Raw genomic sequence first — 12,485 nt, 5'->3', positions numbered from 1 at the left:
AAAGCAATTGAGATAAACTACAATACAGGGAATCTAAATGCCCAAGCAAGCTCTGAATTTAAAGTTCTTCGGATACATAAGCTGAGACACCAAATGCATAAAAGACAATCCTGAGAGCAGCCAGGGGAACATTTCTGCACTTTACATGCAATTACATATCTAAAGAGAACCAAATGAGTGAGCAAGAACCAGAACACAAGTGCCTACTTCCCCCTTGGCACACTCCCTGTGACCCCAGAGTCCATCTCCCCTTGCTTCCTCGTGGCCACAGGGCTTGGGCACAGCTGTCCAACATCTCAGCTTCTCCAGGAGGGCTGAGGGGTGCCCCAGCTGGAACACCAGGCAGCAAGGCAGGTGCCACCCATGGCTGGGAAGCTGCAGAGGCTGCTCTGAACCCCTTGTGGGGGCACTTGCAAACAGCTCCAAGCAGCAGCTATTATGCAAAGTGTGACTATTTGCAAAACATGCAAAATCTATCCATCTGAGAGAGCAATTCCTGCTCTGTGACAAAGCTGTCCTCAGGAAAGGCAGATGCTGGATCACACATGCACCAAGACACTTGCTGCGGAACCCTAAATTAAATGCTGGTGCCTCAGTGTTCATGGATATTGGCAGCAATCTGTAACTGCACAGGATTATGGCAATCAGGTTAACAGATCTAAGCAATGGCTCTGGACATCTCCTGGGCCTCAAGAAAATGGTGGTGCACACAATAAACTTTAACATTCTTTAATTGTTTTTTAAAGTTGGATTTCTTTAAGACTTGAAATGTTGCAATATTCATTTTAAAAAGTTCTAATTAGAAAAAAATGTGAGCAAAAAGTAAAACTTCCAGAATATCCGAGGTTGGCTTTTGGTGAAATGATGTGTACCTTTAACCTTTTAATCTGAACATTTATTAAAATTATATGAGCTACTTTTTACATTTATAATGTAAGTTTTGAAGTATCATAGCAGCCAAAGAATTTAATGCAGCAATTTCCTAAGTGTACACAAGTTTACCAGAGGTTTACAAGTAATTAGAACCAAGTCAACTGAACTTTCAGTAGGAGCCCCATGAACTGCATCATTTTTTAGATAGACTCCAACATTAGATCAGAACTGTAATTTTTTTTCCAGTCTGACAAGAAATCTCAGTATGAAAGCAGAAATGCTATTAACTCTCAGACTACTCTGCTAAAATAAGGAACACAATGTCCAGGATGTATTATTTTGCTTTCCTCTTCTCTGTTTCCACAAATAGATGTTCACTGTTAATGTGGGTTTTGGGTTCCCCCACCAGTTAACATGGAAATTGGCTTATTGACCATTGTGATCTCTTAATACTTTTATATCAAGCAAAAGAGTCTTTCTGAGTTACTGCAGATTTCAATAATCTACCTTTCCTGTACCAGATGTTTCTTTATATTCCTAATGCGAAAATTACTTGGGCAGCACAAACTGTCCCTGTGTAACACACTCAGAATCAGCAACACACTACAGTGCAACAAAGTAAAAGTGTGTACCCTCAGCTTCCTTGCAAAATAGAGATGATGGTATTTACTACCTCATAAATGTGCTGTGCAGAACATTTTTTATGTATTGTAAAGTATTTATGCTTTGGAAATACTCAGCATTATTCCTTCAAGTTGCGGTTTTAACTACCGTAACTACTTCCAAAAAGTATTTCTAAAAACTTTTCACAGGAAAATAAACCACTCTATCATTGAAAACACCTTCTATGTGGCTTCCAGTGTTTCAGGAGATAGATGTAAAAAACAACCCAAAAGTACTTCCTTCTTCTTGTACAAAGGCTACAGATAGGGAAAAAAAAGCATTTTACAAATGGGGAAGAATTCTAGAAGTTCCCAGACAACGCCAAATATAGCAGAAGTTTCAGGTGAAAATAGAAGCTATGCAGAGATGCATGGCAATCTGAATATTACTATTACTCAACTGTGAACCTGTGTAAACTCAGAAAGATGCTCAGGTAACAACAGAGCACGAATGAACTCCCGTCTCTTGCCCTGTGCAAGGAGAGTGTCAATAAAAAAAATATACAGGAAAATTACAGCAGCAGTATCAGGTATTTTGGAAAGCCTCTCACTGTCCCTCAAAACTCACCGAAAAATATTTAACACCAACAGAGTCCTGCAGAAGCCTCTCAAAGGACACGGCCCAGCTGGCAACCCTCCGCTCGCGCAGGCGCCGGCAGCTCTGCACGCTGGGGAGGCTGGCATTGCTGCTGAGGCTGTTCTCACTGATGCAGTCCTTCAACTCAGTGCTGTTCAGCTCTGCAGTAAAGGAAATCACAGCTGTCAATAAAGTACTATTATATATGTACTATTATTAAGTACTACTATATATATATTATATAGATTATACTTGTACTCTTCAGGATTGTTTATTTGGTTTATCACGCCTCCTGCTCAAACTCGCAGTGGTTCAGACTTCTAATTATCCCTCTCCATTTTTATTAAGAGCAACTGCATAGGGAAAAATCCCACCCCAAACACCTCTCAAATTTCTTCTGTTCTACTGCAAAGAAAACTGAATGAGTGTCTTAACAGCAGTCCCTTGACAGAAGCAGAAGGGACAGCTCTAAAACAAAATATTTTTTCTTGTTCCACAAAAAAAATACGTTTTCCTCTTTATATTTCTTGCACTATAGACTGCACTCCTTCAGAAGGTTATCCAAGGAAAGTTGACCTTCAAGCACCCACTATTCATCAGAATGTGGGCAAAAACCTATGAGGTGAAAGGGGGCAGCAAAATTTCATAAACACTTCAATTGGCAGACAAGCAATCTGAAATTTTGCATGGAAATACAAGATTCCCATTCATACTGAAAATTTAGGAGAGAAGTCAATTGTGGAAAAGAACATTAGGAAAATTAGATAGTAAGGGATGCCTTCCTCATCCACAGGAAGTAAGAGACACCTAACAATAGATCCTCCATTTATTACGGTTTCTGATAAAAACAGGGATCCCTTCCAGACTTCAGCCAACATACTGGAATAATCTAGAGACCCCAAGATGAGATTTTAACAGATCCTTTAGATTTTGAAAACACAGAAGTGATTTTTCATTCTGAGAAACAAATTAACAAGACCCCATGGAGAATTCAGAGAAACACAAAAAAACCCCTAGTGTAGCAGACTAAAAACCCCAAGTATTAACCCCAGATCATCTTTGTCACGTCAGTAATCAAAATAGGCACACAAAAAAATGTCAAAGTGACCATTTGTTCACAGAAGTAGAAAGGGGAAAGAAATGGCTGCTCTAAGAGAGGGAACTGCTTACAGCAGGGCTCTATTCACAGATTCATCATTTACTTCTTGCATACCCTTTTACAGGATCGTCCCTCCACCCCCCAGTGTACACAAATGTAAAACTGGTAATGCTGAACTCACAGCTGCACACTTTATAGAGGAGATGTGAGGTTTAATTCATTGTGGAGACACAACTAAAGCCTGAGCTACCTGGTCTGATCTCCCTGCTTCAAAGCAGGACAGGTTGCACACAGAGAGATGTCAAACTGAATGAGATTCTTTGATGAAGGGATGAAAAAATCACAGACATTCAATTATTTGAAAAACTTGTAGTAACAGATGTAAGAAAATAATACCCTCAAATTAAATAGATGGTATATTCAGCAGTTTTATGCCAATGGAAAAGCAAGTATGCAGCTCACTAGAAATGCAATCTCTTGGAAAAAACTGAATTCACAACCAGTCAGAAATGGACTGTGCTTCATGGGGATATTTTTATGATTTTCCTCAGGTAATCACTTAGACTAACTAAAGCAATGAGTAATTTCACCAAAAAGACCCCGGGTACTTTATACGCTCTCCCAAGGTCTCCTTTTATGTTAGAAGTATTTGAAGGCACTCTGCATTTCCAAACTTCATGTTACAAAACATTACTGTTCCTCCCTGGATGTAAGAGCTCTGAAAAAATGCACCATTCAAAAACAGTTACAAGCATTGGGAAAAGTGATAAAGATAGTTGTAAAAATATGAAAAAAAATTTTAAGAGTAAAAAACTTCATTTTTAAACATATTCTTAGCTCAGAAATATTCACTGAGATGTAACAGTTTACTCTGAGTTTCTGTAAGCAAAACTATTTTTTAAGACAAAAATAAAATAAGACAAAGATACAAAATTAGATGAGGGAAAAACAAAATGTAACTTTGTATTTTCAATAATGATAATCTTTAAGGACACTAGTAACAAATCAGGTATATAAATAATTATGATTGCCCAATCATATTAATCAAGGCTAATTACAAACAGTCAGCAAATAATGACAAATTTTCTTATACAAATATTTATTCACTTTTTCCTTTAAGACATGTGAAAGAGCATAACCAAGTCAACTGTTAACTTCATTAGAGACTATCTGTCACCAGAGTGAAACTATTGTGAAAGAAGTTAATGTGATTCTGAAGAGGATGATATCTAACTTTATTATCTGTAGTATTTTGCTTTAGCTCCACAGGTGCATGTGCTCTATTTTACAGTCCAGGATATAAACAGACACCCACTTCTTGATAGATCTGGAACAGTTTCAGACACTGCCTCACTCCTGGAGGGTTCAATCCCCAGTGATGAAAATTTCCTTGTTCCTTTCAGGCAAAGTCAGAAAGGCAAACTCATCCCACATGCCAAGCCCCTGAAACCTCCTTGGCTGACAGAGAGGAATTAGGGAGCAGCCATACCAAGAGCTCAGCTCTGGATGCTGGAGTCACAGTGCCTCAGGAGTCGGGAGGGACTGGGAAGTGGCAGGCACAGCCATCATCAGGCAGTCAGCATCACCTCCCTCCCATGGCAGGCGTTCAATTTCCCCATGGCAGCCGGGAAACCCAACTGCAATTACAGCCTCCAGTGTTTACACCATGGGGAACTGCTAACTACCTTTAATTGCTACCAGCTGCCTGCTCTCTCCAGCTCCTCAGAGTTACACTCCTCTAAACTGCACCGGGTTCTCCCTCCTCTGATACACTCCCAGCTCTGGAGATCCCATGAAAACAAACGATCCAAAATGAGACTCTATTTCCAACAATCAAAGAGCTACTAGCACAGGTCCTCCAATATGTTAACATAGCATTAAGGGATTACTCATTCCCAGTAAACTGTCTGTGTTCTGGTAGACTTAATTTAGGTAATTCAGACTTTTTTCAAAAATAACTATTTAATTTATACTTAACCCTGGCACAGCTTTGGTTTCCCTTAATGAAAAAATGCAGTCGGTTTGCTTTTAAAATCTGTAGAGTTTTCTGCTGTGGTACTCATCAAGCTGAAAACAATACAGAAAAGGTTGTTTGCCAAAACAGGCTTGGTTATTCTAGTCAACACCCAGATCATCAGTTGCAATTAAAAGAGTCACAGCCTAGTGCAGATACACCATTGAGAACTGGAGAAAAAGAAAGTCAGATAGAAGGAAAAACACATCCCTGATTCTACCATAAGTACCCAATTTATCCGAATCACACTTAAATGAAGACTGTATAAGGCATAATTCCTGCTCCACTCCCCTTGCAGAGGAATGTTTCCAGTGAAAGACTCCAGCATCAGGTTTCCTGACCCTCACAGCTCATGCATTCCTAGGTACATGCAGCCCACCTTGGAAAGCAGGAATGGAGAAACTTTCCAACCCAGCCACATATTTCATCTAATGAGCCCTCTGTGATGGTCATCAGAGGAAACACAGAGCCCTGACTCCCACCCTCACATGCTCTCACCACAGGGCTGCTGTGCAAAGTGGACTCCTCCTCCTCTCCCTTGAAAATATTTTAAAAAATAAAAGGAGCAGTTGGGAAACTCAGGATGCCAGATGATTTTAATGTGAAAAATCCCAGCTCTGCATGGACAACATGAACTGCAGCAGTGCTGGGAAGTTTCCAAATGCCTGCCTTCCTTTGTCATCACTGCTGGAAGCACCGACTTATCCTGTATTACCTGTAAAAGGAGGCTCCTTGATCAAACATTTCAAATCCCAGGGACCTAACTTCATTTCTGTTCTGCTTGACAGCAACCATACCTACTGAGGAAAAACTACCTTGAATTCAAACTCATTCAGTTTAATTTATTATCTTTTGGAAATACAGAACTGACACAAAATGCTATGTAAAAAATCTCAAAATACAATGTTTTGCACATTTTGTGGTTACACATTCCATGGAGGGTCTTGGTTTTATTTATTTTACAAAAACAGCATTAAGTAAGAAAATACAGGCATTTAATCAACTAAGTCTTGAAAGCATTCAGGATAGGATGGCTTCAGAAGTTTTGGTTTAGATAATATAAAGCCATAAGCCTGAATACAATAAATGAAGGTTATTTTGTATGCATTTGTATGTATTTTTCAGCCTACAAATACTTTTTTTTTTTTATTGTGAGACACTAAGCACATTCCTCACAATCATAGGAACGCATATAAATCATACAATCACTAAATACTTTACCTGGATAAAGCTGGTAAGAACCACTGTGGTGCCACTTAATGAAACACTTCAAGCCCTTCACTGAAAGCCATCCTTCTGAATCCATACCAAGTTCAGCCGCAACGTCCCGGAACCCATTGGGTGCAGGTTAGTCTGACTGCACAGCACATTGTTTGCTCCTCTGCAATTCTGGGATGAGGGAAGCTAGCAAAGTTCCTCACAGCAGCTCCTGGGAGCTTCTATTCTGAACAAGCTGATTCCTTACCCTCGCTGCTTCAAGCAGAGGGAAGCAATAGTATACTTAACACAAAGCATTATAAAATGCTACATAAATAATTTAAAGGAAAGACCTTTTGCCACTGCTGCTAAAGGAACTTGAATTATTTATGCTACAGTGGAACACAGCTACAGTGAGCATGCACCACCAGCAGAACTGACAAATAAGTCATATACCTGTTAGAGGAAACAATCCATCTGTAGTTATAGTGCAAAAAGCATAAACAGTGTTTTGCTTTATTTTGCACTTCATTGCTAATTTTTTGCCTTACCTTCTTCAGTTACTTTTTAAAACACAGTTTTACATTATTTATTACTGCAAACATCAGATTCCTTTCGGAAAGGTCTTTAGGAACACTTTTCCTTACGAAAATTCTTTCCAAGTGATGAACACTAAAAGCAAAAAGCAGCAGAAACTACAGCAAAGTACTATCTTAGGAAGAAATGTGTGCATATAGTATCTGTTAGGCTGAAGTATTTCAGCTTTGTGGAACTGATCTCTGCAGGGAACAGCAGGTGAGAACTGACTCAGACATGCTCCCTAGCTCAGATACCTCACCACCTCTGTCTGGGACATGAATGATGATGGTACTTCTGTTATAGATCCTTTGACCTTAAGGTTTTTCCTTTCTAAAGTGCCTTCCAGGTATAAATAGCAAAGTCAGTCATTAGCAGGGGCCTATTGATCATCCTTGTGACAATTCAGATGGCACAGTGCTCAGAACATCAGGCACAGCCTGCGTGCTGTGTACACACTCCCACAGTCAGCACACAGGGACAGCTCCTGAGGTGGGAAATAAGAGAAACCTGCTAATTACAGGTCACTGTAGTAACATCAAATGGCTCCTGCTACCCCCTAGAGCAGATTGGTTGATCTACAGCAATAATCTTGCATTTAAGCATTATTGCAGTTTGCATTCTGATTGTCTGCGATTCATTACACAAATCAATTACAGTTAAGAGCTGCCACTGGTCAGCACATCTGGAAACAACACTAATTTACACATCAGCTATCTTGCAATGCCCAAGTGCAGAGTTTTGGCTGATAAGAACATCCCAGCCTTGCACAAGCTGGGATGCAAAATATAAAATAAACACAAAGGGCTAGATGGTTTCCAGGGCCAGGCTCTAACACAATAAAAGCCATATGACATAAAACTTCATTGACTTTGGAAGGAAAATGTACAAAGAACTGTTGTGCCTCCCACCATACTGAAGAGATTTATATAAACACATAATTGCTTTTTACACATTAATTTTCTTCCCAAACTAAAGCTTAACAATAGTATTTATAGTATCTAGGTACATGTACAAATAATAATATTAATTAATAATACCAAGCAGAAGAGGAGAGACCTTAGAGCACCTTTCATTACCTAAAGGGGGTACAAGAGAGCTGGAGAGAGACTTCTGACAAGAGCAGACAAAGAGCTTTAAACTGAAAGAAGGTAGATTTAGATTAGATATTAGAAATTTTTCACTCTGACAGTGATGATAACACTGGAACAGGCTGCCCAGGGAAACTACATGTACACCCCTGGAAGTGTCAAGGGCAGGTTGGATGGCAGCAGGGCTGGAACAAGTTGACCTTTACAGTCCCTTCCAACCCAAATCATTCTGTGATTCTGTGATGACAAAGATTTAGTCTAGGAAGGGAAGCATGCAGCGCTGTACCAATGGTTATGGTGAAAATTTCTCTAAACTAAACATACCCTAAAATGTCTGTCTGTGGATCTATTTCTGTACTAGTGAGATTAAAGAAAACTGAAAAAATGTCTGTGCTGTTCCATCCTCAATGAAAGTAAATGCTAGAAAATATAATTCACAGATGAATCACAACTTTTTACTCAATGCAGCTAAAGATGAATTAGGAATTCATTTAATTTCACTTTTGCTGGTTACAGTCTCTCTGGTTCCTATTTTTCCAACCCGCTATCTGGGTATTTAAGCATGGATTCAATATTATTCAATGGATTTGATATTATTCACTATAGTTCAACTACCACTTTTTGCACAAATTATACTCCTTCTTAAATAGTATTTAACAATGAAGAGAGAGTTCATGTTAAATTCTGAACTAGCTAAAAAAACAGGGAATACAACTCAGCAGAAAATAGCACATAATTTCTTGGCTGTTTTTTCACCTCTGTGACTTTACATGGCCCTTAGATTTCATGAGTTAAAAAAACTGTATAGAATTAATTGTGATAACAGCTACCTAAAGATTTGGAATTAGACACAAATCATATTGGAAGAACTGAAAATAAGTGGAATTTTTAAAATAAATTTTCAACTGGCAGGATAATTATTGTATGAGTACTATCACAGAGATTCCCAAGTCTGGATAGGCAACAAAATAACTTTCAACAACACAGAACAAGACTCCTTGTGGAAACAAGACACAAGTACATTGCATTTTACCTAAAAAAGGATCAGTCAAATTTTTGGTCCTCAACAGCTACATACAAAATAAGAAAGTCTGTGGTCTGCTTTGATTTTTATGTCAAGAAGGTAACACGTGGGGAGAAAAAACCCCATATTTTTCCCAGAAAAACACAGGCTATGTTTTAGAAATAGAAAGCAGAATAAGCACTATTATTTTCTGTTTTGCTGTTTTATCACTTTGTGGACAAGACAGATACAACACAGAGTCTACTTCTCATCCAGACAGAAGTACAGTAAAGCATCAGACTGTGTCAGCAGTAGAGAAGGAGAATACCTGACCAAGTCAGCCACTGGAAAATGGCTCCAGCAAAAGGACCAAAACAGCAATGTTTTTCTGAAATGCAGTTTTAGTCTTGCAAGGAATCAGAAATTAGGATATGAAGGAGTTTTGTAAATAGTATTGCTAATTTTCATTTACATTTGCATGTAATATAAAAAAAATATCTGTAGCATTCCAAATATTTTTTTCCATTTCACTGCACTGATTATAGCAACACATCTTGTTACCTTTTGCCCTTTTTATTTAATAAATTTGTCTTGTAATGTTGTCAAAGTACAGCAAACACAAAAATACATGAGTTTTTCTGCAGGATCAAGTGAACCAACTCCTGCCAGAGAAGACAAGGAGAAAAGCCATCTCCTTTATACCCTCCACTATACAAATTCCTTTATTCCATTAAGGAACCTTTTTTAAACTGTTTCAATTAACTTCAAAGCTTCAGAGAAATAATTTTCTAATGTTTAACAAAGAGTGGACATCCTTTAAAACATTAAAGGCATGTTAAAATCAAAACAAACCAGCTTATGTGCAATAAAGATGAGTTTACTTAGAATATTCCAGAAGTGCAAAAGCTCCATGCTGGGATTTTACAAATATCAAATTACTTACCCCCTTCTCAAAAAGGATCACACTTAACAAAGTTCAACCTCAGCAAATGCACCAACACAGCTTACAACTTAGAAGCTACAGTACCTCTTTAAAAGCAAACAAGGTATGTTAAGGAGAATAAAACAGAAAATGAGATTTTATCTACCATCCAATTACACAGAAGTCTATCAGCTCTGCCTCTATTATTACGAATGAAGAAGCCTAGTTATAATAAAAATGTGTATATATAAATGTACCAAAAAAAATATTATGCAAATAAACCAGTGAAAGTATGTGAACACAAGCCTGCAGTATTTTCTCTGGCACAGTTCCTAAAGCAGCCACACAGTTCTGCACCACCTTGGACTTACATCTTATAATATATCACATAATTTACCACATATTACGTTGCTTAACGTGGAAAAGTGATTATTTTTCATTATAAACGTAAAAACAAGCTTCAGCTTACCTCCATCAGAAACAGTTGCTGACTGCAATAAAAAAGAAAAAAAGAAAAGTGTTACTGAAGTTTCATGGCAAGTATCAGAAATCTCTGAGATTCATTTAGCATTTGCAGTGTTAGCTACTTTTGTAATCTTATTAATAAGTGATAATATTAGAGAGGTAAATCTAAAGAAGCCAGCTGTTATTTCTGACAGCTTTTTTATCTCCAGCATGAAATTCATCCCTTTAAACCACTATTGTCCAAGGACTTGATCCCACCAATATTCACTGGAAGAAGCATTTCCTACTGTGGTAATTACACTGCTCCCAAAAGTCCCTCTTAGAGGGGCAGAGACAATCAGTTGGTACTTGTGACAAGGAAGATACCTAAAACTGACCTGCAAAGACTGGAAAACAATACGAATTAAATTTTTAATTTGCTGTAGTATTTGGAAATATGTGACATTAAAATGAAAATTCAGTGTTTTGTCAGTCAGGTGACTGAAAACTTTCCCTGTCAGTCACTTCTGACTGTCACAGAACCAAAAGGATGTTCAGGGTGCTTGCAATAAGCTAGAACTTAACTTGGAATAAGTAAGAACTCCTCACCACCTCTACCTATTGTACATCAGATTTTCAAGGACAATTAGTATTCTAGTGAAATGTTGAAGTTTATGTGCTTATCTACCCTAAACTTCCCAACTTTCATCATAAATGGCCTCAAGGCATCTGATACCTCATTAAATCCAAGTACTGACCATTTCCCAATTAGGTACTCCAATGCTTGGATTCCGCTTCAGCTGAGTGAAGTCTGGAGGACAAATGATTTTTAAGATTTAAGTTTGCATTGATTTTTTAATGACTAATAGAAAGTATTTTTATTTTAGTTTGGCCAATCTTTTCTTGGTCATTGAAAGTGTCCTTGAACCTTTAGAAAACCTTCTAAATATTTAAAAAATACTCTCTTCACTTGTACTGCTCATTAAAAAGCCCTACAGTATCTAAAACTTCTTCAAGGTCAGAAACACACACAAGAAAAAAAGCACAAATATAAACACAACTCAACCTAACAGCTACCTCTCCACAGTTTGTATTTTTCAGCCTTGGCAATAAACACTCCCACTCTTCTTCAAAATCCACAAAAACCTTTAGTAATATCTTCTCCTTTCTTTCTCTCTTTCACTGCAGGCTCTCACCCTGCTGTTAAAACTCTCTGAAGAACTTGTTACCAAGTGGCCTCACCATTCCCATCACCAGGAGAGGATCTGAGCTATTCTGGGACTTTCAAGTCTAAACTAACCTCTATTGGCATCATTCCCCTGGTGCTAGCTCAGATAAACACAAATACGCCTCTCATGAAAATGATTTTTTAAATGAAAAAAAGGGAAAAAAAATTTAAAAAGGAAAAATTGAAAAAATGGAAATAAATTAATAAATAACTACATAAATGCTTCTGGATCTGTGAAGAATAATAATACAACAAAAAGTATCTCCAAGCATCTCCCTTTAGTAGCTTTGTTTCAGGTATCAAAAATATGGTTCTGGTTACAATCCTTCAGTGGGGCTTAGGACATCTTTTCTACTTCTATTTTGCACATAAGCCTAGTGATCATGTTATAAATTCAGAAGCCATAATTTAATTAATGTTGGTAATTTAGAAAATTTAATTTGCATTACTGAAATCTGGTTTATAAATGTGATTGCTTTTAATTTCTCAGCACAGCACTGTACAGTACAGTTAATGAATAAACAACTTCAATGTCATTTCTAAAAGCACAAAGAAAATGATGACTCAAAGTAAAGTAATAGTACCAGTTTACACATTAGACAGAAAAAAAAACCCAAAATCCTTTCAAAATATCTATATTTTAGGAATGTTCATATACTTCGTTAGCTTTCATTAACCTAATTTCAAACACTAAGTAAAATTCTTCATGGTTTTGAAAGGTATGAAGCAAAATTATTAGGATTTTCATGAAAACAGAAAGAATATTCATAATACTTCTGTCAAAAACTGGGAAGTTAAC

The 12,485-nt window shown here is 37.5% G+C and overlaps 1 protein-coding gene across 2 annotated transcripts in view; it reads right to left on the bottom strand.

Annotated features, from left to right (window-relative positions):
- Positions 1-12,485, bottom strand: part of RGS12 (regulator of G protein signaling 12) — an 87,276-nt gene that overhangs the window by 32,760 nt on the left and 42,031 nt on the right. For both annotated transcript variants that reach the window (XM_059469983.1, XM_059469984.1), the window contains 2 exons: positions 10,484-10,505; positions 2,104-2,273 (listed from right to left, as the gene is read on the bottom strand). In XM_059469983.1, coding sequence (XP_059325966.1) covers positions 2,104-2,273; positions 10,484-10,505 — 192 coding nt within the window. The remainder of the gene's footprint in view (positions 1-2,103; positions 2,274-10,483; positions 10,506-12,485) is intronic.

This window comes from Ammospiza nelsoni, chromosome 4 (genome assembly GCF_027579445.1).
Source record: "Ammospiza nelsoni isolate bAmmNel1 chromosome 4, bAmmNel1.pri, whole genome shotgun sequence".
NCBI lineage: Eukaryota > Metazoa > Chordata > Aves > Passeriformes > Passerellidae > Ammospiza > Ammospiza nelsoni.
Note: the sequence above shows the minus strand (reverse complement) of the source record. Positions and strands in the feature narration are given on the sequence as shown.